This window comes from Trichoderma breve, chromosome 5 (assembly GCF_028502605.1).
Source record: "Trichoderma breve strain T069 chromosome 5, whole genome shotgun sequence".
Taxonomy (NCBI): domain Eukaryota; kingdom Fungi; phylum Ascomycota; class Sordariomycetes; order Hypocreales; family Hypocreaceae; genus Trichoderma; species Trichoderma breve.
This window is the reverse complement of record NC_079236.1, coordinates 1815523-1843451: the sequence shown is the minus strand read 5'-3', so window position 1 is coordinate 1843451 and position 27929 is coordinate 1815523. Positions and strand designations below refer to the sequence as shown.

The window sequence follows — 27929 nt, the reverse complement described above, 5'->3', positions numbered from 1 at the left end:
TACTGTGTGTCGTTTCATGATGGAGCAACTGAGAGGGCAGGAGCGAAGGTGACATTGTAAGTCGGTTGGCTACTGGTGTTCTTGGATTTCTAGGGTAGCAGCGTCGATAGGAAAGCAGAGTAAAATCAATTTGAGAATTCTGGGTTTCTTCTTTCAAATATGCATTCATGAATTTATTGATCCTTTAGCCGACCTTCTATACACCTTGAAGTCTCTTGATATTTCTTGAGATACTGAATTGCTCGTCATGGAAGCCGCAACAGCTACTTTAGACAACAGCTGCAATGATGATTGTGAATTGCCCGCTGCATATCTCCGCTTGGTGGACAGCCGGATCAGTGACCAGCCTATTGAAGAATTTCCGATCTAGGAGCAAGAAATCTTCAGGATTGGACGAGACCCGGATGCCAAGTAGGCTGTGGACTAATATTTGGTCTGTGGAGTTGCGTTGCTGATGATACTTGCAGCGCTTTCTCTATTCAGACCGACTCAGAAAACCTCGTGTCTCGGAATCACTGTGAGATATACGTGATTGTCTACGAACCATCAGTTAACCACGTTTACGTGAGAGATCGCAAGTCTATCAATGGAACTTTTGTCAATGGCCACATTATTGGCGTTGGCCCCCAAATCTCTTCTGGATATCTCTTACAGGATGGTGATTCCATTGAAATTCGACCCCATTGGAAGTTCATATTCCACCAACCTCGAACGCCTCCACCTCGGCCACTAACGGCCATTCAGAAAGACGAATGCCGAGTTCGTCCTCCTCACTCTGATTACGAGTGTTCATTTATTCTAACAAGAAAAGGTGTTTGAAAACGAATATACCATATCTCCACGATGCCTTGGCACCGGCGCGGAGGGAGCTGTCTACTTGGCCACCGAATCGAAAACTAAGCGGCAGCTTGTCTGCAAGCTAGTCAATCTGGGTAGACAAGATGGCAAGATACCTCGAGAGGAATTATATCGCAAGCTTCAGGAGATTGATGTTCTCCGTCAGCTCAAGCACGTGAGTCTGCTTCCAATGAAGACTTAGACTTCTCGACAGGATGCTAACTTGCTCTAGCCCAACATCTTGCCCTACATTGACGCTGTTATTTCTCCGCACTCTCTGTGAGCAACGGATCTTACACGCCTACTGAGTAACGCCAAATTATTGATTATATGACTAGGTACATTTTCACGGAGCTTGCGTCCGGAGGTGATCTTGTCTCCTTCATCAATCGCCATGAATTTGTTCAAGAGCTTGACTGTCGAATTATTCTCCGACAAGTGGTTCGCGGCCTCGCCTACCTTCACAGAAAGGGCATCATCCACAGAGACTTGAAGCCGGAGAACATACTGCTGGCGTACTCCCCCAAGATAGCCTACCATCGAATTATGCTGTCGGATTTTGGTGCTTGCGCTGTTCCTCGCCGCAGCCGAATGGTGACGGATATTGGCACATTTGAATACAAGGCTCCGTAAGATGAAGAATCTATTGCTTTTTCAGCAAATATTTGGCTAATAAACTCATTATAGAGAACTATTTTCAACCGGAGAAGCCCAAACTACCGCCGTTGATGTGTGGTCACTTGGCCTTGTCGCGCTGCGATTGCTGACCTCTGATGTGGAGAGCTTCGAAAATCTGACTCGCATAGATCAACAATCCATTGAACAGATGGTGAAGGCTATGATCAAAGAAATCTCGCCAAAACGTTCCTCGAATAGCCAGAGATTTACCTTGGCATGCCTTCAGCTAACACCGGTAAACCGAATAACTGCTGCTGAGGCAGAATGCCACGATTGGTTTTGTACACCGCAAAAGCACTTTGAATTCTTTCAACAGCTTGACAGACGGTGCTTATCAGACCTGGGCGACGACACTCAACTCAAGCCAATGCCCTGGGACTTGGCTAGCCTTCAATCTCCTCCACTCACATCAGCACCTACCAAATTATCTACTACCAGTGCTCATAAATCGATACGGTGGAGCTCGCCACCTTGCACAGACACGTCGGGATACTTTCGAGGTCTCCAACAAGACATGAAGGCGGCTAGGGTAGGGCCCTTGACGGGGTTGTCATCACCACCGCATGGAACTGGTGTGCTAACATATAAGCCTAAGCTGGCAAAAGAAAGCCCCAATGTGACTCAAAACGAGGAACAGATCCAGAATACACCACTTTGGGATCGTCGTGGCGAAGACCGCAAGCCAGAGACTCGAATCATGACACCCCATCAACTGCGAGTTTGCGATGTGCTTCAGCTCCCTCTGCCTGGCCTTGACAGGCACTTGAAGCCACCACACTCCAAGACTCATAGACAAGATGTTTTGGCAGAGCTGAAGAGACTGGATGCAAAATTTTTGACTGATACCATGCAGGCTGCTATGGAGAATGGGGACACTGGAGGCGAGGAAAGTAAGGGCTTCACTCATGCGGGGAAAAAACGGCAATCTCTCCAGTGAAAATGTGGACTTTGCAGATGTGAGCTGCTGCGAATGAGTTGACTCATTTAGGAATGAATGTTTTCAGATTTGGACTCTCTTTGAGTCGAGGATTGAAAAGAAATGAAATCGCTTAGGTAGGTTGATGACTCTATCTAGAAGATAGATATGCAAGAGAATCCAGATGATGCTTTTCAGATAACACTTTCTATTTTTCTGCAAGGCACAGAAATAAGTATGCCGCTCTTTGAATCAAGCCGTCGAGCTCTCAACACCATTGTCACTACTATCACTCTTGTCACCACCCTGGGGCGCAAAGCCCCTGACCTCAACCCACTGCATGACGCCCCCTACTGGCTCCAGCCTCGCTCCCCTTCTCCGGCGCTCCCACATCTCCACGGCCTCCTCTGCTGAATCCATCTCCTCCTCCCGCTCCGGTGCTCCATCCCACCAATCCCACACATGGCTCACCTTCTCTCTCCATTCTCCCTCTTCCTCCACCTCTTCAATAAGCTCACAGTCAACAACACACCGATCACCATCCACCTCACACCTCCTACACCCCCTATCCATCACCTCCTCCCCAGCCACCCTCCCCTGCACACTCATCGAGCACATCAGCCCCTTCACTTCACATTGCAAACACCCTCTCAGCCCAGACATCTTCTGCCTCCTCAATGCCAAAAAAATCGGTGGCCGAATCCTCTCCCTGACGGGATATCCCTCCACATACCGCGGCACGCCCATGAGAATCCTTCTGTCGTTATCGTTCCAGACGGTGGTTATTTGCTTCCTTAGGGCAATCATTCTTGAGCGCCAGATTTCGTGCGGTTCTTCCGTCCCGTCTTCCATGCGGCGCTTTTCCATACCGACGCCTTGAATTACTGCTTCCACTAGTCTGTGTACTTGTTCGTCGACCTCTGCTCTCGAAAGATAATTTCTTGCTGAAGCCTTGTCGCGCTGCTCTCTCCACTGAGCCAACTCCTTCTCAAATAGCTCGGTCACTAACTCCTTAGCCTTTTTTTCCGCCCCAAGCTCCCTCTTCTGTTCCATCTGGGGCTTCAATACGTGTTCTTCCTTCCACTTCCGATCTAAGAGTTTCTGTTTCTCTCGTTGTTGAATGCTTTCCCGTTGGCGTTGTACAGCGGCATGGCTGATTGCGAGCAAGAGGTCTGCTGGCTGGTGATCATCTTTTGTCTTCTCTGCTTTCTTGAGATGAGAGTTGGATGGTTGGCTGGGATGGTCAGATGCGAGTGGCGTTTGTGGAATTTGAGTGAAAGACATCTTGGGGGAACGAGTCTTGCGTCAAACGCATACTCTCTGCTGCTTCAGATGTAGTGTTTACAATGTACAAGGAGCTGGTCAAACACAAGATGAAAACTGAAAACACAGCCGTTTAAAACAGCCTATAGTGAATTGCTTCTGTACAAATCCGTCCCGTCATGGAGGTAAACTACATTCACCCATCAATCATACAACATCACAAGGCGGAAGAAATAGGGACAAACACAACAAGTTCCAAAAACGTTGGCAGCAATGGTATTGGTATCATGGACTAGGTTACGCGCTGAAACGCAACAATCTAAAATCATACAAATTCACGCACAAAAACCAGTCCTCGCCCATATCCGTTCCCACCGCTACCCGTGACTCTTTCTTGGTCACATATCGATACCGTCCCGTTGAAAAAAAAAACCCCATCCGAACCCACGTTGCCCATTGCCATGTCCCAAAAACGATAGAAAGATACCCAAAAAATCCGGAAAATAGCAACAATAAATGGCTAAAGCCAAAGATGGACAAGAGGTTACTAGAGCTTATGACGAGAAAGAAGATGAGTGTAAAGAGAAGATAAGAAGGCAAAGGAAAACTGCTGTTCAGAGCTGTTCCATACAAGAGCAAACGCGTGCTCACTCTCTTGCTCAATCCCTTGGTCGTCTGCGCCTGCTAGCAGCTACTGGCCCCCCTAGCTTCGGATATGCAGTATAGCCCTAGACCAAAAAAGAGAAAGAAAGAAACAACCAAGTCAAAGAGAATAAAACATAATCAGCCATACCCTGGCTGGGAAAGAGGATCAACGAAATAAAAAGTAGAAATATAATAAAACGCCTGGCCATGGATATGCCTAAAACCTTGAAACACTGAAATATCAAATAATCATCCAAACGCCCGCTTCCATTACCTGAGCGGGGATTCTGTTCTGGTGCTTGTCTTTGCAAGCTGCCTCAACGCCTTCAAAAGAAAGGGGCAAAACCCATAGAAGGAAAGAGAAAGAGGTGCTCGGGGCCTCGAGCAATAATACTGGTGTCGTCCAAAATAATGTCCAGCCGTGAGGCTTCCAGTGTTATGTAGGGATTTGCCTTTTGTTTATCGTATCGTATCTGATGTGTGCTGCTATTGCTGCTTTTTAAGACTTCTTTTTTCTTCGCGCAGTCAGATTAAGTCGACGCTTGTGAGAGGGGACTGCGAGGCGTAACATCGCCACTTCGTCGACGGGTTAGTTGTGTTCTGCTGTTGGCTTCGGCAATCATGCGCTGCTTCTTGCGAACCATGGAAAGCCGGCCTGAGATCATAGTAATCACTAGCATCTTTGTTAGCTATTTGTTCTGGAACTGGCTGGTCTATACAAATGAGGCAACTTACTCTTTCGGATATGAGCCTCCTCATCGCTCTCGAGATCGCTGCAGCTCTCCTTGGTTCGTGTAAGACCTGCGTCATCACCGCTGTCCAACACAGCCTCGAGCATGCGTATGGCCGTGATGTATGAAATCTCACAACCAGGCAAGTTCTCATTTGTGACCTCATCAATGGCGGCAGTTCGACTCATCTCGAGAGCTCGGTCATACATTAGCTTTTCAGCTGTGATGCCTGGTGTGAGGTATACCTGGTCCATCCCAGATCCTGCGGAGGACATGATCGAGTCCACTCCTTGGTTTGACGGGTGGCTTGGGTGGTCCTCTGGCAGCTGCTTCTGAGCTTCGATGAGCTTCAAGCGAACAATCTCGGACTTCTCCAGCACCTCATTGAAGCGCTGTCGCACCCATTGGACCACGGCGTTGATGCGCTGGACGACAGACTGAGAGACTGCCGCCGATAGGCCGGTGGTAACATCTCCCTTGCTCTTCTTGGACCACCAGATGCTGGCAATGTCCATGGCTCGTGCCAAAAGAGAAAGTGACTTCACATAGAGTACCAAAGCCTCTTCAGAGAGTGCCACCACGGCTTCGGCTGTAAGACCTTCGTCGTCCACTGATAACTGGTCGGCTGCAATGCCTCCCAATCCATGATTTGTGGATGGTGCCATGGGGACAAGCTGCTTGTATTTGACCTCGGCGAATCCATAGACACAGTCACTTCGGGTGGCGAGGTCTTCAATGACCTGCGCGGAGCGGACATCGTCGTCCTCTGACGCAATGTTCTTCCCATCTCCAATGAGTCCGGCCGAGGTTGGCGGCGTCGGATAGGCCGGGAACGGCTGGTACATTGGTGGAGATTGACCCTTGGGGCGAATGGGCATCCTGACGCCAAAGAGACGGAGGCTGGCATCCTGGATAGCCTTGGTGATGGCGCTCGAAGCCGACCCGGGGCTTGCAGACAAGGCCTTCTCGTACGACGAGCGCCGGTCCTGGCCGGCTCGGCCCTGCGTGATAAGCTGCGTCCGCGATGGGGGAGCTGCGACGGCTCCAGTGGTAGAATTTGGGGGCCCCTGCTGCGAGAAATGCCTGACCAGTGGCTTCGATTTCAGAGAAGTCGGGCTCTGCGAAGCGAGCTTCTCGTTTGCGGCCAACTCATCTGCAAGCGCATTTACTTCGACGTGCCTCCTCTCAACAACCACATAGTCCCTTTCGAACATGACATCTTGAGCCGCCTTTTCCTCTTCCTCTGTCAGAGCCTTGCCGCTTGGAATCCGAGCCTTGCGGATGTCTTGGCTCAAGGAGGAAGGCGGCGAGGTATTGTGCAAAGATGGCCTAGAAACCCTTGGATGATTCGGGAGTGATGCTGCATGGGGTACCGTCGGGCGCTGAATACCCAGGCCTGCGGCTCCAGTCTCCCGGGGTGAGTTTGACCGTCGGTGAATCTCACCAGAAGGCGGCCGATGTCGGCCCTCGCTGGGACTCTCCATCAGCGGCGATGACCGAGGCAGTTGCTCCCGAGACGATCGAGCAGGGGCGGGTTCGAAGCCTCCGTTTCGCAGGGAGCCAACGCGCGGTGATGTTGCCGTAGGCTCTGCTTGGGGGATTGACTTGGGCTCACGCCTGGCGGGCCTTGGAAGGTCATCCTCCACCAATCCGGGGATTTCATTAACGACGATGGGATGGGAAAAGAAGTTTTCAAAGCTCAGCCTCTCCACGGGGCTCCTCTTGAGCAGGCTTCTTACTAGGGATTTCATTTCAGATGTAATGATCACTTCTTTGGGGAACTTGATGACGTCTTCGGCAGCTTCTATCTTCCTCAGCAGTTCGACGTGGTTTCTCGCGCGGAAAGGGGGCTTCCCCGAAATCATTTCATACAGGACAGTGCCGACGGACCATAAGTCAGCCTTGGCGTCGTACCGCTCATAACGGAGGATCTCAGGGGCCATGTACAAGGGCGAGCCGCAAAGGGTGTCGGCGAGAGACGTTGAGGGCAATACACGGGCGAATCCGAAGTCAGCGAGCTTCAGCATCGGCAGGGAAGCGATGCCGGACATTGGTATCAACGAATCCTGGCTTGCCTCCATGATGGGGAGGTTTCGCTTTTCCCTAAATGCTTGTGAGGGCAGCAGTAAGAGGTTCTGCGGCTTGACATCTCGATGGACGTAGTTTTTGCTCCGTAGGAACTCCAGGGCACTCGCCAACTGCTTGAGGAAATGGCGGATGACGACCTCGTGAAGGCCAGAGTCAGGGGCGCTGGGATACTTGCGGGCCATGTCGTGGGTGGCAGGATGGGTAATGAGCTTGTCACGTTTCTTGATGAAGAGGGAAAGGTCACCGAGCTCGCAGTATTCCATGACAAGGTTAATGTGTGTAGCGGATTCGAGACAGTCATGGAGAGCAACGATGTGCGGATGCCGTAGGGTCTTGAGGATTTGGATTTCGCCATATAGGTTTTCTTTCAGTTTCTTGTTCAGGCGATCTAGTTCGACGGATTTGATGGCCACTGCAGCCTTTGTTTCCTGTTGAATGCAAAGCATGGTTAGCAAGCGCGTCGCAATGAAGAAGGAATGGATGTGGGTTGAAGATGCGAGGAGAGATGAGAGTTGCTGTCAAGCTGGCTAGGACAACTTGACCGCATCCAAAGAGGGTACACGGTTGATGATGGCGGAGGGCAAACTGGCTGGTGAAACATGACTAGGATAGGGTTCATCGCACCTTATGCCAGCCCATATAGACCTGCGCAAAGCTTCCTTTGCCAATCTCCTTGTCGATGGCAAACTGGCCTACATTCCGTCCACCCGACCGCCGGGAGCCGAGGGAGGAACCATCCTGTCGGCTCGCCATTGCTTCCTGTGTTACGTTGTCGATGGCAGGAAGAGAGCGAGGTCGGTCACAGCCCGGGGGCTTACAAGCTTCGAGGGTGTGTGCCGTCGAACGAAGCTGTCATGTAGTCCTAGATGGAAGAAGCTCCAGACGGGCAGAAAGAGTGTGAAGGATGGAGCAGAAGGGCGAGATTGGATAAGACGCGACGAGACAGGGCTATTAAGGCGAACGGGCCAGGGGAGATGAAACAAGATGGGAAGTCGGTGTAGCGGGAATCGAAGACCCAGAATGGAAAGTCGTCGATGGTATGAGGTAAACGGCAGGTGTCCGATAAGGTGAAGAGTGTATATATGTCGTAGGGTCTGCTGAGAGTCGATGGTGACGAGAGTTAGCAACACAGCAGATATGACGGAGTAGATGGATAACGGAGGGAGCGAAAAGGGTATCTTCGGCGACGGACGGGATGAAGAGGAAATAGAAATAAAAAGAGAAAGAGAAAGATGGTAACAGGAAACAAAACAAAAGAAGGCCAGGGGACTGTCGGAGAGAGACCGCAGCCGAGTCAGACGAGCGCCGGCGTGCAGGATCCTGTGGCCGGGTTGGGGATCGGAAGGGATACAGTAGCTGCTGCAAGCTGGGGGTGACAAGGATGGGGGAGGGCGTGACTAACACTTGAAAGAGAGCCGTGCTACGGCGCACTGGCAAGCGGTAGCTTCGTCTCGTCTGGTCTGGTCAGGTTTCGAGAGAGGTCGAGAGAGCCCAGCGCTGGAGCTAGGAAGCAGATGAGATGCACCTGGATGGAGATGGAGCGCTGTCGCCTGGCGAAGACGCAAGACGACGACAAGTATGACTCGAAGCAGCCAACCCTGATGGACGCTGGGTTTGCGGGGCGTTTGCGTGGGAGGCTTTCAAGAGGCTGCAGCGCAGTGATGCAGAATGGAGACGAGGGCCGGGGGTCGTTATTGGGTTATCGCCCATGCAGCGAGGTACAAGGAGCAAGATAACGCACCACGACGGCAGACTGAGACTCAGATAGCACGGCGTAGGTACCGACGCCACAAGCTAGGCGGGCTTGATGGGGTTTGGGCTGCTCTTGGGGCGAAAAGCCAAACTGACAGGACTGGTCTTGGGCTGTGTGATCGATCCGACCGAGGGTCCCAGATCAAGGGTGGTCAGATGATAAGGATGATAGTGCGAAGGTTTCGAAGCGGCAACTAGAAGTGCGGCAAGAAAAACTTAGGGAGAAAGGTAAGATTAGAAATAAGGCCGGGGATAAAAGAAACGGAAAAAGAAAAAGGGAGGGAAAAAAAAAAAAGAAGAAGCCGGAGGATGGCGAGAAGATGGAAGAGGATGGCGAGAAGATGGAAGAGGATGGCGCCGTGGCTGCAAGAGGGAAAAAAGAGAGAGATAGACGAGACGAGACACACAGCGGAAGGTCACTGCATTGGACTGGATGACCTGTGAAGGGCTCGTGATGCCGTTGTAGGTACTTAGAGCGACTTGCGAAGTGGCGGGTACTGCAGCAGCCGCGGACGGGGTTGCGCAGTACTGGGTACCTCTTTGGTCTTTGGATTCTTGGGCTTGCCAGAGCGCATCACCGCAGGGGGTCGCTGCCGCAATCTGCCGCAATCTACGGAGTACCAAAGTACCTGTACCAGCTCCTTGCCCATCAATTGATAGCAGGTCGGCGCTAAAGCCGGCGGGTCCCCCGTCAAACGACTGGACTGGGCATTGTGCTTCATTGATCATGTTCCAGTCACCTTCACGTACTCGTACCGCTCTTTGTTTGTACGAGTACCTTGTGACGCACGAAGTACTAAGAGTACCTGTACTCGTGCAGGACGACGGGCGGCATGGAAGTATATCGCAAGTACATCCCTAACAGGCTTCCCCGCGGAACGCACGCGTAATTGGGCCCCATGTCATATGGCACGGTACCTGCAGAACACCCAAAGCCCGAAGCGGACTCGTGGGTCAAATGGTTCGAGAAGAAGAAGATTGATCCATCATGATGATGCAGCCCGTACTCGTATGTACCTCTGAGCGAGAATGCGCCACCGCAGAAAACGTCCATCTGCTACCAGGCAGGGGACTTGGATCACTGAGCACTTTTGCAAATAGGTCGGCACTCGCTAAAGTTACGACACACGGCATCAATGTACATGTACTCGTGCAGTTTGCTTGCAAATGCAGACGCCAATTAGTAGGCCAATTGCCATCGATGATGGAACAACCACCAGCTGCGCTGATAAGGGTGCGGTGCTGGAGCGCATCCAATGCATGTACGTACTAATCATGTACAACTGGTACGATGGGTACTGTATTAGGACGCCTACCTTTTATTGATGGAGTGTGGAATCGCCGGAGGCGCCAAGCGGCACAAGCACTGATGCGGCCTTGCAGACTGTTGCGTCGCTGACTGCGATATTGGATGGAGTCTCGCATTCGAGATAAGAGATTTGATAGCAGCAGCGATAGCGGCCGGGCAATCAGCAACCAATACTGTGCAATCCAGCATCCGACAATATAATTCTCGTAATTCTGCCTGCAGACAATGCGCTCGTCGAATTGGCGGATGCAAGGACACCGTCTCTTTGCCGCCCCTTTCTCTCTCACCCTTATCGCGGCAGCGTTTGGGGTCGTGCAGCGCAGTGAAGCTCCGGACCAGCCATACAAACGATACCGCTGGGGCCGGGGTCGGCGGCTCTGGGCATTGAAGGGATCGGCTGGCGTGCATTTGGGAGAGACTCGCATCATTGCGCTACGACCAAGTCCCGTCCGGTACTTGGGAATAAGATTCGAGGCTAGAATCATGATTCATTCGCAGGCGGAACTGCCTAGAAGGAGCTCGGCGAGTGCTTTGTCAAACACAGACCGAGAATGGCGTGCTGCATCACCGTGCATCTGTGCGAGTCGTGGCAAGGAGAGAAGCCCGGCCGGCGCATTGCAGCCAAAGTCGCTCGTTTGATGCATCATAAGGTACCTATCATATCATTTGCTCCCTCCTTTGCATTGGATACGGATCAATTACAATTAGTGGTCGTCTGTACTCGTACTACTGACGGGACAGACAGACAGACACCGTACATGCATTGCGACCTCTACGAAGAGCGGCTAGCAAGCCGTCCGCGGCCAAGCAGGCTCCGAGATGAGCACGTACGAGTCTGTAACAATACAAAGCACCTCTCTGTACATACAAGTGCTCATACGAGTACAGTGATGACACCCTGGGAGAGCATTGGACATGGACACCTCGCAAGGTGCGCACTTCAAGGCTCCGCGGGTTCTAGCGTCGACGGATTGCAACCCCCATCTCCGCCAGCTATTGCCTTGGCTTGGAACCCACCGCGAGACAGCCGGAGGACCCTTAAATCGGGGAACCACCTTGAGGCCGCGCTAAAACCCACTTCTTTTTGCTGTTGGTCATTCATGTAGGACTTTTTAGGCCGGTGACAGTCTGGACGACTGGAGTGATTGATGCCTCGTCCGCGTGCCTGGTGAGGAGGAGGGCACTGCCTCTCTTGTCTGATCATCACGGCTGCCTCCATTAGCACCTTTGCGGATTAATTGAGTGATTGATGGATTCACACTCGAGAGAGGACGGCATCTCGGTGCTACTCCTGGATGGTCATAGTCATACTGTAGCCCATGCAAGGGCGTCTTCCCCAGTAGTTGCATCGAGAGGCGGCGCCATGGGAAAAAGTATACACAAAACAGCCCATACCAGGTTATACTTTGTACCCAGCGGGCGCACCACAGCGCATGTGTACATACATGCATCGTCTGGTCTGTTCCGTTCTGGTCTGGTGTTACCAGCTTGCGCTGCGTCATGTACCGAGTACGAGAAGACATGAAATGCTGCAAGCTCCAATCGAGGTTACTGTACGCCCACGACGGCCACCGCCAAAGCGGGCACAACTAAATTCTGCCGGACATTGCTCCCAACGAGGCCTAAATTAGGCTCACCGCACTCGAAATGTTATTGTTGCGTCTTGTCTACCTCATTCTTACTTGCTGTGTTGGTGTTGACAGCTCGTGCTCCCCCGCCTTTTCTTCCTTTTCCGGCCTTTGTCTTCGTTTTGCTTTTTTGGCTTCGTGGTCAGGCCGATGCTAGCGGGTGGATGCCTTGATGCCGCCAATGGCTGCCGGCGATTTGAGACAAGATCGAGCGGATTGTCGCATCCCAAATCAAGCTTTCCCAGCCTCACTTTTCTTTCTCTACGATGCCATCGTCCGTTGCTGTGAAACATGGGCCCTCCTCTCAATGACCGCTGTGCTCGCACTTTTGCTCCGGGGGAAAACCAAACAGCTCCCGTGCAACTAATCATAATCATGTCCAGGCCTCCCTCCCATCTGATCCCAAGGCCGCGCGACATTCTATCTTACACACCTTGTGCTTTGTAGCGTGTACTTGATGTATCTTTTTTTTTTTGCGTCAAATCAGCCATCCGCAAGTGGCCCCCCTGCCTGCTCAACGCAGTCACGGCCAATCCCATGGCCACAATCGAGGAGGGGAGTTGCGGTGCTGCTGCAGAGTTGTCTCTACATCAAACTCTCGACTCCATCCGTCCTTGCATAGTTGCATACCGTATCCCATTCATGCAGCTGGGACTCGTCATCCAGCAACTCAACAAAATCAAAATACTCAAGTAGCGCCTGTACAGAACTGTACAGAACTGTGTGTGTAGCTACTCTGCTACAGTCTAATAGTACCAAGGTAAATAGCGAATCGATCCCGAGGTCCGGGGGTTCCTGTGACATGGGCCTTGTTTTAGCGTTTATAGCAACACCGACGTTTAACACTCTTCGTTTGACGCTCCAAGGGGGTGGGTTTCACGAATACGGGCTGTTTCTCCTCTGTACGCGAGGGGATATTGTCGCACTGAGAGTACGGAGTTACTGTACAGTACAGTATTTTCCATGGATTTTTTATTTTTAGCATCCATTTGATGGGGTTCGTTCTAGGTGGGTTTGGGGACCCATCGCATCGCATCTCATGGGCATCATCAATCATATGCACCAAATCCAGCCACCCTTGGCTTGCTCGACTCGGTCAACGCTGACGGCTCTTGACATCACCAGCCTCAGGCCCCATGGCCTCAAATTGCCTGATCAGATTGCAAGGTGAGAAAAACGACGAGTTTCCCATGGATAGCTCATCTTCCATCACGTCAAAACATTCGCTCATCCGTCACCTGACGCTGCCTGCCTTATGCGTTTCTTTCGCTTCCCCTCCCGCTACTGCATCGCCATCGCCATTGAGCTGCTAGCCAGGCGACACGTGCGGTTCTGTGGTGATGAAAAGACGGTATATCACATAACACACCTTTTCTCCCATCTCCATATGCACACAAAGCAAGGATCTCGACGCCAGTTCAGTTCCAACGTGCTCGCCCGTGTCTGAGGCGGCTTGAGGCGGCTTCGCGGTTTTCAGTCCTGGTTTGTAGTGACATGTCGTGTCCCATGCGGCTGGCTGGCTGGCTGGCTCTGACTTAGACCGATGCGCCGGCTTTGGCTGTATTTCTCGTGGGAGGGGGCCATGGATCGACGTGAGGAGGAGCTGAGAATCAAGCCGAGCTTGTTCCCTGTTTGGCTCGGCACAGCACTGCGCTAACATCGAGGCAATCGTGGACTGGGCTGTCAGTTTACCTTAATCTCTAAGAGCTGGGGGCCCGGCTTCTAGATTACAGGACCGTCGAAACAGCCCGCCCTGCATAAGGTGCTGCATCGATCGATCACGACGGCCTCAGCTAGACATGAGCCACAGCAGGACAGACGGCAACACAAGCCGTTCTCACGTCCTATCATGGCGAACCACGTCCCAAGCACCCGAAGTCCCTTTCATGAGGAGAAGCCCCAACTTGAAGCTACACCGCGCATCATGACATCAGTGAGAAAAACACAAGATCTGCAAATTCACCCGCTAGTCGGCTTGTCGGAATTTACCCCATGACGCTGAAATCATGGCTCTGGAAAAAGTCAAGATGATAGACCAGGCTTGCCGAATTGGGCCTTTTCAGTCTGCCCTACCTTGTTGCTTGTCTCATGCATGCTGACCAAGTTGACATGGATTCTACTCTCCGTAGGCCTCTGAGAATACGACATTGAGCCTCTTGTACGGAGGAAACGCATCTTTCCTCATCGCCACCCTCAATCCCGCGGGTAAAGACCTTGCGGCGACAAGGCGCCAAATTGACAAGATGGCTATTCTAATCCAATAGACACGTTGTTTTCCTATAATCCCCAGGCAGGCGAGGCATTATAGACAGATGGCAGTGTTCCCCCCCGTCCAGCCTAGCAGTTCTACTACTCCATAATCCAGGCATCCAACGCTACAACACCATCGCCATGAACCTATCACATCGAATCCTTAACGCGCACACACACATTCGCTCCTCCAAAACTGTGACTCTACCCGTTCATCAATCAATATCAGTACCTGAAAAGATAATGCGACCCTCCCCTTTCCTTTTCGCCATACTTGTTGTATTACTCACCCCGTCTAGTCCTGCATATCTAGCACAAACACTATCACACAGCTCATCACACACTTCGGCTCACTAACACACTCACACTCACACACACGCCCCTTACAAGCCTTGCATACACACTCTTATCCCCCGCTTTCAAACCCCATATCTCCTGCATAACGCTGCCTTGGCTAAACCCATCCCGAATTACTCCTCTAGGCACCGAGCCTGCCATCCCATTGGCCATGGCCTGAATCTAGACTCAGCACACCCTTCCTTTTCCCTTGCCTTGTTGTGGCGCCCGAAACGCCCTCCGAGATAACGAGTATATCCATCTCGGGGAGCGAAAAAAAAAAAAGACATTTTGCTTATCGGTCATGTCTCGGCTTTTTTCCCGAGTTGGACCTTTTAATGCTGTGAACCACACGCGCTTCTGCCACTTACGTGACCTAGAGTGTCCTTGCATATATGTTACAGCTCAATAGTCAATAGTCTTGAGTACTGTACACAGATAGGGCACGGCCAGCAAGCGAAGGTCAGAAAAAGCAAGAGTGCCAAATGAATACGTACATGCATTCAGTAATATGAGCACTTACCTTAGTAGTGGTTAACTCATCGACAGTACTTTTGTAGGGGAACTCAATTCAGCTAACGCTCCAATTTACTACATAAATAGAATAGCAGTTACTAGAGTAATATACATATAGTAGCGGTTCTCTAAGAGATATACATATAGTAGCAGTTATTAGGGAAATGTAATTATAGTAGCTACTCCCTCTGTAGGCGTATGATTTAACTCGAGGATGTTCGAAATCTTCTCAGACTTGGGTTTTCTGTCCTCCGCTTGCCAGGCCACCGCGTTAATGCACGAATGCCTGCTCTTTCGAAAAATACGCCGGCGATTAGAGGGGGGCGTACAACAATTACCTTGTCAGCCAAGCCAAGTGGTCTTTGACTTCTCGTCGTACAGAAACACGAATGGGATGAGGGGCGGAATATGCAGACCGGATGCCGTTTGAGCCGCTCCAACCAGTAGCGGAAGGTAGTTGTGGAAGTATGTAGATGCGTGGATTCGTGGTGTTGAAAGGCCAGGCTTCTCCGCTTGAAATGCAAGTGACCGCTAGACGAGATACAAAGTTTGACAGACCTGACACGTACCTAGTAGGTTAGTAGTGATAGAAATCATTGACAAGCCTGTCCCGAATAGACATGCGGCTAGTAGATGCGGACATTCACGTCGGGTTGTAAAATAGACTTCTGCCTTGGCCCAGTTTTGCTTCAAATGTCATCTCATTTCGTCGTCCTCCTGCATTTCTAACAGGTATGCTACACACTACCAAAAAAGAACCATTTTGCGCCGCGGACAATGGCATTCTGTCCGACCTGACTATTTATCAGGGAAAAACCGCTTCCGGAACCAAATGATGCTAATAAAAAAGAAAGAAAAATATACCCCCCAAAAAGGAGAGACAGAGTCCCAAAACAAATCCAAATATGCTCCCGTTCCTATGCTGCTTCATGACCGGTCCTGGCTATCCCTTGGGTATCTTATATGTTTGACGTGTTAAATCAAAAAGGAAATTCTTTCGTCTCTCTTTCCGCGTGGGTCGCCCTCATAATTCCCGGAGCTCGCGCTCACGAGGCAGCTGCGTCTACTTCTCGTAGGACGGTACGCCGTCAAGCCCTACACCACCACCACCATCTTTTTCAGACTGCTAGAGGAAGCAGTCGTCAAATATCATATTTAGTGGCCGTTGGTTTGAGGGGCAGTGGGAAGCTCCTTCAGGGCCTCGGCAATGATGCCAAGGCCCTTGTTGAGCTCCTCCTCGGTGATGACGAGAGGAGGTGCGAAGCGGATGATGTCTCCGTGCGTTGGCTTGGCCTAGAGGGTCGTTAGCAAAGGAATTGCAGAAGAATGAGGGGTAATGATGATAGGGACACGAGGCAGAATAAGGCAGCCGTGATAAAAACGCAGAGATGCCTGATAGGCAGACATAGGACTTACCAAAAGGCCCTTGCTCTTCAGCAGGAGACAGAGATCCCACGCAGTTCGGCCAGAAGCAGCCGACTCGTCAATGACAACAGCGTTCAAGAGACCCTTGCCGCGGATCGTCTTGATAATGGGCGACTTGAGGGCGGCCACGCCATCGCGGAAGATGTTGCCCAGACGCTCAGCGTTGGCAGTCATGTTCTCCTCCTCGAGGATCTCCAGAGCTCGAATGGAAACGGCACAGCCCAGGGGGTTACCGCCGTAGGTCGAGCCGTGAGTTCCGGGCTCAACAACCAGCATAATCTCCTTGCTGCTAAGGACGGCACTGACGGGGTACATGCCTCCGGAGATGGCCTTGCCGAGAGTGACCATGTCGGGCTTGATGCCGGCCCACTCGGAGCAGAGCAGTCGACCGGTACGGCCAATGCCGGTCTGAATCTCGTCGCAGATGAGGAGGACGTTGTGCTTCTTGCAGAGAGCGTGAACCTTGGTCAGGTAGTCTTCGTCGGGGACAACAACACCGGCCTCACCCTGGATGGGCTCAACAATGAAAGCGGCGGTGTCCTTGCCATGTGCCTCCAGAACCTCCTCCAGGTCGGCCACGTTGTTGTAACGGATAGGCTTGCCGGTGGAGGGAGAGGTGGCGCCAATGTTGGGGACGTAGGGGCCGTAGTTGTCCTTGGATTCGGGGTCGGTAGACAAGGTAATGGCGGTCATCTGGAGAGAATGTTAGTTACCATCTTTTGAGCTGCGTTTCAAGTACTGATCCAAGAGAATCAGTCCATTTTGCCCAAAATAGGCTGGCACACTTACGGTTCGGCCGTGGAAGTTCTCGGCAACGCAAAAGACCAGTGCCTTGCCCTGCTCAACGCCCTTGACCTTGTAAGCCCACTTGCGGGCAATCTTGATGGCCGTCTCGGTAGCCTCAGCGCCGGTGTTCATGGGCAGCACCATGTCGTAGCCGAAGACGTTGCGGACCTTCTCGGCCCACTTGGGGAACACATCGTTGTAGAAGGCTCGGGAGCTCAGCGTCAGACGGGAGGCCTGGTCAACAAGAGCCTTGACGAGCTCCGGGTGGCAGTGACCCTGGTTGACGGCACTGTAGGCGGACAAGAAGTCGAGGTACTGCTTGCCCTCGGGATCCCAGACGTTGACGCCCTGGGCCTTGGAGAAGACTACGGGCAGAGGGTGGTAGTTGTGGGCGGCGAACTCGTTCTCGGCGGCGATGGCAGCATCGGTGGATGCGGCGTGGAAGCGGGAAGCGGACGCCATGGTGAATAGATTGCTGATGTTGTATCTAGGGAGAATAGGTCTAGGTCTAGGTCCGGGGCATTAGTCAATGACGAACCAACAGCAAGATGGAATAGATGCAAAGGTGGTGTCAGATGTCGGAAGAAAAGGGTATCGACGATAAGCCGATGCAGGAGGGGGGAGGGGCAGAGATAAGGCTGGGAAAGGGAAGCCGTGATTCGGAGCTGCTGTACAATGGACATACCGGCTAAGGGAGGGGATGATGATGAAATTAACGCGATTGCTATGGAAAGAAAAGAAGAAGAGAAAAAAAAAAAAGAAGCTGTGAGTCGGAGCCGATCAAAGATACGGAGTGGGTATATAAAGTTTTGTGTTTGGCGAAACCCACCTACAGGCGTCGGAGACCACCTGACCGGGCAAGGCAATTCTAGGCACAAGCAGCCCAGTCGAGAAAAGAAGCGTGGAATCAATGTGTCAACTACTCGACCCAGATCCAGGCATTGGAGACGAGATACGCCGCCGCTATACCCCTAAGTGCAAGTGGGAGTAGAAAGCGGGTGGAGATGCGGAACATGTTGCGCCAAACCAACGCCGTGGCGCCGAACCGGAGGACGAGGCTCGCAGGATTCGGATGGCCCACGAGACGAGAGCGGCCGGCTGGCTTCGGCATTCCGTAGTTTTGGACCCCTAATCAGCAAGTTAACCCAGCGGATGGAGGGGCATCGAGATGGGCTATTAGTGTGTGGGTTGGCTGGCTGGCCGAGGATCCGGAGAATGAACGGGTTGCAGGGATTGGATTGAAGCTGGAACCAAATAAGCATACATCAGACGGACAGGCGGAAGTTACCTGGATAGCTCATCCCTTCGGTATGCTTACCTCTGTGAAGAGCAATTAGCAGTGATTTGTTGGTGATTCTCTTGATGTCCTGGATATTCCTAGAGTCATCGATTGGACAAGCAAATCCAAGGGAAACCCACAGTCACAGTTTGGCCATGATTTCAGGTTGCCGCAATAAAAGTGGGGGCAAAGGCGTGTCAAGAGCGGTGTCCAGCCAATAGCCGTGGCAGTATTACGTACCGTGCATTGGCAAGCAAACTCGAAGTGTGATTGATTGATTGAATCGTGGAATGGTACAATCACAAGCTCAGGTGAGATGATGTAATGCTTGCTGCAGGGGGATGCGATGATGCTGCTGCTGATCTGTCGGTAACAGATAAGGTGAAGTATTGATGCGTTTGTAAGTTCAGCGGTGTTGATAGAAACGGGTAATAGATAAATCCATGGCGGATAATCCATGTGCCGTGATGCTCGACGGTGCTTCATCACTGAGTCTCAACTGATGTCTGAATGCTATCAAGGTGCACATGATACACGGTACAGCTGTAGGTAGCTATGAGTGAAGCCCATCCCCGTGGCATTGGTAAGGTATTGACCGCAAGGTATGATTATACGATTAGTACTTGATCCATGATGAGAACACAAGTAAAAGAAATAATAAATGCCATCAATTGTAAATTCCACTGCTCCCATTGATGGATTGATCGGTTGATTCATTAATGGCATGAATCCAATAGCTGCTCCCTACCCAAACCACACAGGCAGCTTAGGCCACCAATCGCCCTCTAGCGCCCCCTGTAAACCCTGTAAACCCGCCCGTCCACCACCCTTTTCTCCCCCAGTGGAACCTCCAAATCAACCACTAACACACAACTGGCCAAATCCTCAGTGAGCTCACCCGATATCATGGCCGGCCACAGACGCGCTCCATCGGCCTCGTTCAAGGCCAAGCCGCGCCTCTCCCCGGTGCCCCTTCGGGATATATTCATCATCCGCCTCGTCAATGCCTGGTATCTCGCCACCTTCTTCCAGCCCGATGAGTTCTTCCAGGCTCTGGAGCCGGCTTGGCGCCTCGCCTTTGGGGCCAACAGCGGCGCGTGGCTCACATGGGTATGTTGTCTTTTATATCCATCCATAGATGCTCATAAATCATCAATTGGATATGCACATTAGCTTTAGATCAATTAGAAGCTTCATACTTTTTAATTATTCCAGCTGACGACTCTCTTCAACTCTGTAGGAATGGCATTATCAACTGAGATCCTCTCTCCATCCTCTCCTCTTCTCAGGCGCCTACATGGCCGCAGATCGCCTCTCCGCCGTCTTCCCCCCAGGAAACGCCATCCGCTCTGCCATTGTCATTGCCGCTCCCCGTATCCTGCAGGCCTTCATTGCCGCTCTGGGTGACTGGTACACCTGGCACCTCGCCGCCAATGTCTACGGCTCTGACAGCAATGTGTCCTTCTTTGCTGTAAGTTTCACTTTTCACCCCCTGAATCATCCCCGAGCCTCACACTCATACTCACACCCATACTCACATCTCACACAGCTCTTCATGCAACTCCTCAATCCATGGCAATGGTACTGTTCCACCAGAACATTTTCCAACTCCCTAGAGACAACCCTCACCGTCATGGCCCTGTCCTACTGGCCCTGGCAACTCGTCGGCGTCGCCCCCTATTCCATTAAGGAGAACTCGAATCCCTTCAACGTCCTGCGCGGCAAGCTCTGGCGCCTCCGCGCCTCACTCTGCCTCGCTGCCTTTGCCGTCGTCCTGCGTCCTACCAATGTCCTCATCTGGCTCACCATTGTCTTCATTGCCCTGACGAGGATCACGCTGCAGGGCAACTCTCCACTGAGTTTCTCTTCCGTCCTGGTTCTCTTCAGAGAGGCCATTCTGTGCGGCTCCTTGGTCGTCGGCCTTTCCATTGCGGCTGATCGTCTTTACTTTGGCTTCTGGACCTTTCCGCCTTACAACTGGCTCAATTTCAACATTTCAAAGTCGCTTGCCGTCTTCTATGGTCGTAATCCCTGGCACTATTACCTCCTCCAGGGCATTCCTCTGCTCTGCACCACCAGTTTGCCCTTTGTCCTCCCGGCGCTTATCAAGCCTTCATCCAAGACCACCGATCAGGCCAATATCCTCAGGACACTCTCCTGTACCGTCTTCAGCACCGTCGTCGCGCTCTCTCTCATCTCACACAAGGAAGTCCGCTTCATCTACCCTCTGCTCCCGGCTCTCAGCGTCCTCGCCGCCCCGCGAGCCGCGGCCTTCTTCACCACCGTTCCCAAGACAAGTCCTCCCCCCTCCATCTCCTCCGCAGCCCAAATATCCGCGCCCCAGCCCTCCGGAACCAAGTCACCCACTGTCCGCCGCGCTCGCCTTCGCAACAAACCTCTCCTCCTCACTGCTCTGGGCGTCAACGTCATCCTCGCCGGCTACCTATCATTCCTCCACCAACCGGCCCCTCTCACCGTCCTATCATTCCTCCGGAAACAATACGAACGCATCCACCCTTCCGCCGTTCACTCCGCCCACGCAACTCATTACGCCTCTCCCCCAAACGGCACTCAGGAAGACCTCTTCGCCCTCTTCCTCATGCCCTGCCACTCCACCCCCTGGCGCTCCCACCTCGTCTACCCAGGCCTCTCCGCCTACGCACTCACCTGCGAGCCCCCATTGCACACTCAGCCAAACACCCCCGAGCGCGACCTCTACCGCGACGAGGCCGACCGCTTCTACGACAACCCCGTCCCGTTCCTCCGCCACGAGCTCTTCGCCCCAGAGAACCCCGTTGTCCCCGTTCCGCGGTACATTGTCGGCTTCGAGGGCGTGGAGTCTTGGCTGCGCGAGTTCCTGGATACCCCTGAGGGTAAAGGACTGGGTATATCGCAACTTACACCTGTATGGGCTGGTTTCAACGGGTTTTCCAACGAAGATTGGCGGAGGGCGGGTTATATGATGGTTTGGGACACGGGGGTCTACGGAGAATCTGGCGCAAAAGCTTGAGTTCTGGCTTCATTCGCGATTTCACGGGTTTAATTTCGTTCAGTTTTTGGAAATGTACTGGCATCATGAGAAGGAGAGTAAAATAGCGAGCGACTAAATCATACAACATATTTAGATATGCATAATAATCTACCTACTTCTCACCTGAATACTATATAGTAATTGACAAATTCTCACAATAATTCACCTCTGGCACAAAACTCAACTTGTTTAGAATCTATCACTTGTATTTTGTTTTCTCTCATCTCATTTTTACATTTGCACAACGGCACAACACCGACACATGTCTCTCATAAACTAAATAGTTTCGTACCTAAGTGGTTTCCCAATTCCAACATGCTTCCTCACATACATACAACCAATGTTTTTAAGACGTCAAAAAGTTCCTTTTCCACTCTCTCCTCTTTCATCTCAGTGAAAACAAACCATCGAATACATGACGACAAAGGAAATTCGTTAATTCTAAAAAAGGAGAAAAAAGTTGGAACAAAAAAAGGGGAGTGGTAGAAGAAGAGAAGAAAAAAAAAACATCCCGCCAACTCCTCGTAATCCTAGATACATCTCGTCTCATGGAAAAAAAGCGTTTCAACCAAAGTCACTATGCTTGTTTTCCCTCCTGCTCTTTATCTACAGCAGATGTCGATGACTGTTCCACAGGTGGCACCGCCTCAGAGGGAGGATTCGTTGGAACCTGGGTCTTCGGTTGGGCGGTCGTCTCGGGAGCCTCTTCCATGGGGGCGTCAACGAGTGTTACGCCCCTCTGAGCAATGGGTTCTGCCGGTGCCTTCTCCGTATCGCTAATGACCCTGTGGATTGTCATGCCCTGAGCGGGCTCTCTCTGAACTGCCTCTGTCTGGCCAAGCTTTCTGTACGCCTCTGGTGGGGCATTTATCCTGTCTTTCTGCAAATCTTTAAAAGCATCTTGTTGAGCTGGCTTTCCAATAGAGTTTACTTCCTCTCGAGATAGGTCTCGGTTTATATCTAAGCTCTTGCCGCGTGACGCCATCAGACTTGGGCCAAATCCTTGATGGTGGTCTGGAGGAGGCGGAGACTTGGTTCGCTTCTGGTCGGCATTCTCTTTGGCCTCTCGATACTTGTGCTTTATCCAACCAATCGGGCCTTTTGCGTCCTTATCATCATCCCGGGAGCTTTCGTACGTGTACGCGCGATCACTGCCACTGGGTAGATGCTCTGAGCTTTCGCCAGTAAAACTCTTGCGGGGCATAGCAATGGCGCTTCCAATCGAGGTGGTGCTAATATCTGCGTTATTGTTTGAGCCTATGTTAAACTGCGGTGGCGATGCCCTGGGACTGCCCGGTCCACTTGCAGAGTCATCTTTCTTGGTGGGCCTCGACAATCTCCATCGGCTCTTCTTTTCTTTATCGGCCGTCTCGACAATTGCTGGCAATGGGGTCTCGTGAGCTACTTGTTCAAAGTCCGAGCCGTCGTTGAAAGATGAGTTAACCGAAGCAGGGGGGGACTTCTTCCCCCGTGAGATATCCTCAGGTCGCAGCTGCTCTTGATAATGAGAAACTGAGTGATTGTGGTGGTGATCAGCGTGATTCTGGTGAATCACAGGGGTCGAGTGCTGGTGATGTAAATCCGGTTGCTTTTGAGTCTCCACAGAGGGCGCCGAAGCAAAAGGCGACGGCTGGGGCACTGAATGAGGAATGGCAGTCGTGCGGAACTGAGGCTGTGCTACGGGCTGTGCAAAAGCCGGTGCCGCTTCCAAGGGGTTCCCAGATTCTGTACCTGGCGAGGCAGAATGCGGGAGCGACGTAACCGAGCTCTGGGCACTGATGCTCATGCTACCTGGTATCCGCTTCTTTTTCAGCTTGTTCGGCTGCCGTTTATCGTTGTGGAACAGTTGTTCCAGCTTCTGTAGATTCTGATGGTGATGTTTCGATGGCGTGGAGGGTTCGTGCGAGTCCAGCAATCTCTCCTGGCTCCTACCAGGTGATAACAAACGATCTGGGGAAAGATGCATTTCATCAAACGTCCTATGTATTTCGTTCGGCGTGGAAGATCGTGGGGGTACCTCCAGCTTGGTCTCCGCAGGTGGGTGAGCTGGTGTCAAGGGTTCTAATGCCGGGGAATGCGGCGCGCGAGCAGGGCTCTCAGTCTTCTTGAACTTTCCCCCTACCAAAGCTGGAGATTTCTTGGATGGCACGGTGTTGCTCCTAGCTAAACCACCGCCAGTGGGCGTTGCTGCCAGGGCCGGACTGTTAGGAGTGGCTGCGCCGTCGACCCTTGAATGTCTGGAGGAGACAGATCGGTTCCGTCGAATCATGCCATCCTTTCGAACGTTCTCAGCGCCGGCACTGGCGTTGGAGGCCGTTCTCCCCAGGCCCGAGCTCCTATCCGGGTTTGGCGTACGGGGTCCGTTGGAAGGCCCGGAGGCCACCTGCTGCATCGTTGTCTCATCTGCCTCAGTGCCTTGCATACCAATAAGGAAATGGTCTTGGTTCTCAATGAGGAAGATGATGACACATTGGTTCAGGCGGTACTCCTCCGGAGCCATTGCATGAGAGGGGTGAGACAGCATGCCGGGTTGAAAAATGGCCGCCAAGTTCTGAGAGTTCATGCGGTTCTCGTCGGATTTGGCAGCAAAGACAGCCAGTAGATCCAGGATGTAAAGAAGCAGCTGTTTGTTAAGCGGGGGCAATTCGGTAATTACCTTTTGGTACTTGATGATGGCTCCCCTCTCGTCAAAGTTTTCAACGAATTGAGGACCGTCTGTATCGCCGACTGCCTGCTTTGTAGCCCCTCGAAGGGGATCGCGGAATTTCTCGTACAGATCTAGAGGCACTACAGGCTCGGGCAAGTCGTTGAGATATCTTCGGAGTACGGTGGCGGCATCGTGGACGGTGTATCCGTCCCAGACGAGTCCCTTGCCATATCGATCAGGCGAATCGAATATCGTCTTGAGCTCCTTGATTCGTTTCTCAGACCCATTCAATCGAAAGATGCCTTCAACACCGGTAGCTGGTTCGAATTGTTAGTAGCGGAATAGAGGTCATTTCTGTTCTTCCATCCGACGTACCTTTTTCTTTCAAGAAGACGCCACACTTGGCGACGACAATGGGAACGTAGCCATAGATGTAGCTTTTGCCATTCTCGTCAACAAGAGAGATGGCAACGTTTGCGTATGTTATACTCTGTCGGAGAGGGACTCCAAAAATGCCCGGGCCGCGGTTTTCTAAAATCCATGGCATTAGTTGCACATGTCAATACGACCAAAAAGAAAAACTGATACGGTTGTCTCTCCTTCTTTTCTTCCCTTCGTTTTGGGGGGAGAGGTAGCCAAGGGACAGTGGGGTTGAAAAGACGGAGGAAGAAGGCAATACATGGGCGAAGGATCTGCATCGCTTGACACGCTGCCTCAATAGGTGAGACTATCCAACGAGAATTTATATTGCGACCAAAGTCCCTGGCATCAGCAGGCCTATGCAGCACACAAAGGAACCGAGCAAATTGAAATCGATACCAGAAGACCTGAATAGCGACCAGAGCGTCCTAAGCGAGGCAAGGTGTCTGCGGATGAATGCACAGGGACCGGCGGGAGGGGAGGTACTGGAGGTTGAGGTTGAGAGCGTACCCTGCGGAGACGATTCCTGGTGCTTGGTGGGCAGCTTGAAGTTCTTCCACCACGACTTGAGATCGCGTTTGTTCGGCGGCGACGCGGGCGTGTTGGGCAGCGCAGGCTGCGGAGGCGGGCTGCCCTGGTGCGCATTCGGATTGCTAGACGTCATGGCAGGCGGCGGGCGCACGGAGGACCGGCGGACTAGAAAGAGGCAGCGCGGCCAGAGTCAAGATTCAATGGGCAGAGCGTCTCGACGAGGCTTCGGATTGCCCTGGCGGGAGGGGGGGCGCAACGAGCGATGCGGCTCCCGAAGGAGAGCGAGCGAGGGGCGGCAAAAGCGAGAGTGCAAGGCAAAGCCAAAGCAACCAGGCAGCGCAGCAGGTGTCGGATCGAGGCCCGCGAAGGAAACGAATGTCGACGATCTCCAGGCGGGCAGCGCAATCGGAGCGGAAAGGCGGGAGGATGAGAGGATGAGAGGATGCAAAAGAACAGCGTCTCCAAGACTTGTCTCGACCGTCTAGCCTTCGCAGCTATTCGCTTCGCCGAGCAGGGAGGCGGGCTGGAGAGCGGGCGATCCAAGGGTGAGGGTGAACTAGCGGCCAGGTGCCCCGACGGGATAGAGACATGAGGGAGGCGATTCCGGGGAGAGGAGCAGAGGAGCGAGAAGCCGGAGAGAGGAAGAAGAGGTGAGGATCAAGATACGGGGATGAAGGAGGTGACACGGCGTTTGGCTGTGGTGTTGCACTTTGTCGCTGTCTGAGGTTTTTGGTGGCGGGTGGCACAGCACCGGCGTACCTCTAGGTAGCGTGGTCGTATTCTTGCAGCTCCAGGGCCAATGGTTCGTGGAGATGGCTGGAGAGGGGGAACGTTGCTCGGTACCGGTACATGGGGCTGCAAGCACTCCTGTGGCGCGGGCTTAGCTGGAGCCACTGCCTGCGTGCTGAGCGTGCTGATGACTGGCGGCGACAGCAGGCTTGGGTGAAACACAGGAGCCCAGGGACCGGTGTGGAGGGGGGGGTTCGAGGTACCGCTACCTGCGTCTGCTGCACGGCTGGCGGGACGCGGAGCTACAAACATGTACAAGCTGCAGTGGCAGGTGCTTGCGCACAGCACAGTCAGTGCCCAAATCTACAGGCTACAGGGCACTTGCAGCAAGCATCTCGACTTTTTCCGACCAGCCCCTCCGCCTCTACTCTAACAACCTGATACGATGCACCACTGACAGACTCCAAAACATGCCAGGGGAAAAAGAATGAGGCGGTGCACGGCCGAACGAGGGGTTGGCATAATGGCGAATGACGTTGGCGGCCAGCATGTTTCGCTCTGGGATGATCGGCGCCTGGATCTCCAAAGGCTGCGCAAACAAGGCCACGATCCCTGCAAAAAACGGGTGAGGGAGAGCTCTTGGACTCTTGGAGGGGGCCAGCTAGAGACACGCCTGATCCTTTTCAGCTGGGACCCGTGACGGTGTCTGTGGTTTGATTTGAGCTGTTTGGCTGTTCCAGGAAAAGAGCTACTTTAGTCGGCAGCTGGATCATTATCATCAGCTTGCAGCAAGCGAGCGAGCGAGGGGGATGATGACATGGATGTTTGTGCTGCTGCAGCCTTGCGCAAGTCCTACAGTACAGAACGGGCGAGGGAGCCTGTAACAGCATGGAACCTACTAACTGTAAGCTGGTGCATTTTCAAGTTGGTCTTACTCGTCCTGGTAGGAGTACTTCGTATAACAGCCTAGATGGAGAGCACATGTATGTACAAATCAAGGGCATCATCATCACCAAAGGCCCAGGATGGATTGATTAATACTACTCCATCTTGTGTCTTTTTTTAGCATAGCCTGTCCGTGCTAGTCAATTGCTGATCCAATCCGTCCCTTCTCCATCCAGCTTCTCTCTGCTCTCACCTGGCCTAACTCCTAACAAGCATCTTTTTTGCTCAATTAACTTTATTCCTGCATATACGCGTCAATTAGCACTATCAAACGACTAGCTTCCCAGGCGTTCACGGACTGCTCTCGTATTTGTTTACTCCCGACGCGACAGGCGCATCATCGACTTCCAAATCCCATCAAATCGCCGCCAGGCTTATGCCAAGGCGCCCTCACGATGCCGTTGTGGCTTGGGCAGGTCAAGGGGGCCAGGCTGACTGGCGTCGTATCGAACATGGCCCGAACCAGTAGGTTGTGAATTGTGAACAAGGGCTATGGAGAATAGAGAATAGAGACATTGTCAGTGACTCCGTATATCATCATCGTGAAGTCGTCTCGGTCCTGTCAGAGCCAGTAGATACTTGTACAGGTAAGCCCTTGTGTCTGTTTTGCCCGCATTACAAAGAGCAAACCAACACCGAGCATAGCCACGCTTGGGCTCGGCTTTTCGAGGCTCACGATGACTGCAGTCCAACACTTGAGGTAGCAATGCAATACGGACTTTCTTATCAACCCTTGTGTGTGGTTATTTTACGGTAGATCAAGGCAAAAATCATATTCAGATGCTAATACCGGCTGGGCATAGACTTGAAGCTATTCAGGCCTGAGATGCACAATATCCTGCGGCTGCTTCGTTCAGAAACTTTGCTGGCCAGCCATGCGTCCGGTGAGTCCAAATTACGAGCAGCCAAAGTGGCTCCATCGTATTATCAGTACAATGACAAGTGAAGATATGGGACGTCAGTGAAACAGACAAATTGCCTGGAAGCGTCCCAGCTACTGCTACCTGAGAGGGCTGTGGATATCAGTGCGTCTATATTGTGTAAACGATTGTGAATACATGTACCCCTATGAATGGGGATATTGACCTTTAAAGCTGTTTTTGCAAGTGTCTGCTTCTATCGCTTATATTCCTCCGGTATTTGCTATTATTACTATATTCCTCCAGCATTTGCTGTATAGGTATATC

The 27929-nt window shown here is 52.3% G+C and overlaps 6 protein-coding genes across 6 annotated transcripts; 2 read left to right on the top strand and 4 right to left on the bottom strand.

Annotated features, from left to right (window-relative positions):
* Window positions 1–284: 284 nt before the first annotated feature.
* On the top strand, window positions 285–2452 carry T069G_08235 (protein kinase domain-containing protein; the record flags this gene model as incomplete). The annotated part of the gene is made up of 7 exons (XM_056175445.1): window positions 285–293; window positions 371–411; window positions 468–759; window positions 812–1012; window positions 1070–1116; window positions 1176–1466; window positions 1525–2452. 7 exons carry the CDS (start codon window positions 285–287, stop codon window positions 2450–2452), a joined length of 1809 nt encoding a protein of 602 aa, XP_056026394.1.
* A 231-nt stretch (window positions 2453–2683) lies between these two features.
* Window positions 2684–3484, bottom strand: T069G_08234 (uncharacterized protein; the record flags this gene model as incomplete). The annotated part of the gene is made up of 2 exons (XM_056175444.1): window positions 2684–2987; window positions 3165–3484. The coding sequence occupies 2 exons, from the start codon at window positions 3482–3484 to the stop codon at window positions 2684–2686; spliced, it is 624 nt and encodes a 207-aa protein (XP_056026393.1).
* A 1385-nt stretch (window positions 3485–4869) lies between these two features.
* Window positions 4870–7911, bottom strand: T069G_08233 (protein kinase domain-containing protein; the record flags this gene model as incomplete). Its single annotated transcript, XM_056175443.1, has 5 exons — window positions 4870–5012; window positions 5075–6430; window positions 6515–7088; window positions 7146–7586; window positions 7783–7911. The coding sequence occupies 5 exons, from the start codon at window positions 7909–7911 to the stop codon at window positions 4870–4872; spliced, it is 2643 nt and encodes an 880-aa protein (XP_056026392.1).
* Window positions 7912–16104: 8193 nt separating this feature from the next.
* T069G_08232 (aminotransferase class-III domain-containing protein) lies at window positions 16105–17622 on the bottom strand (the record flags this gene model as incomplete). Its single annotated transcript, XM_056175442.1, has 3 exons — window positions 16105–16242; window positions 16366–17067; window positions 17164–17622. The coding sequence occupies 3 exons, from the start codon at window positions 17620–17622 to the stop codon at window positions 16105–16107; spliced, it is 1299 nt and encodes a 432-aa protein (XP_056026391.1).
* A 1723-nt stretch (window positions 17623–19345) lies between these two features.
* Window positions 19346–21449, top strand: T069G_08231 (alg9-like mannosyltransferase family domain-containing protein; the record flags this gene model as incomplete). The annotated part of the gene is made up of 4 exons (XM_056175441.1): window positions 19346–19549; window positions 19680–19910; window positions 19989–20723; window positions 20784–21449. 4 exons carry the CDS (start codon window positions 19346–19348, stop codon window positions 21447–21449), a joined length of 1836 nt encoding a protein of 611 aa, XP_056026390.1.
* Window positions 21450–22047: 598 nt separating this feature from the next.
* T069G_08230 (rhoGAP domain-containing protein) lies at window positions 22048–25201 on the bottom strand (the record flags this gene model as incomplete). The annotated part of the gene is made up of 5 exons (XM_056175440.1): window positions 22048–22350; window positions 22402–23201; window positions 23262–24434; window positions 24493–24648; window positions 25048–25201. 5 exons carry the CDS (start codon window positions 25199–25201, stop codon window positions 22048–22050), a joined length of 2586 nt encoding a protein of 861 aa, XP_056026389.1.
* Between the last annotated feature and the right edge of the window lie 2728 nt (window positions 25202–27929).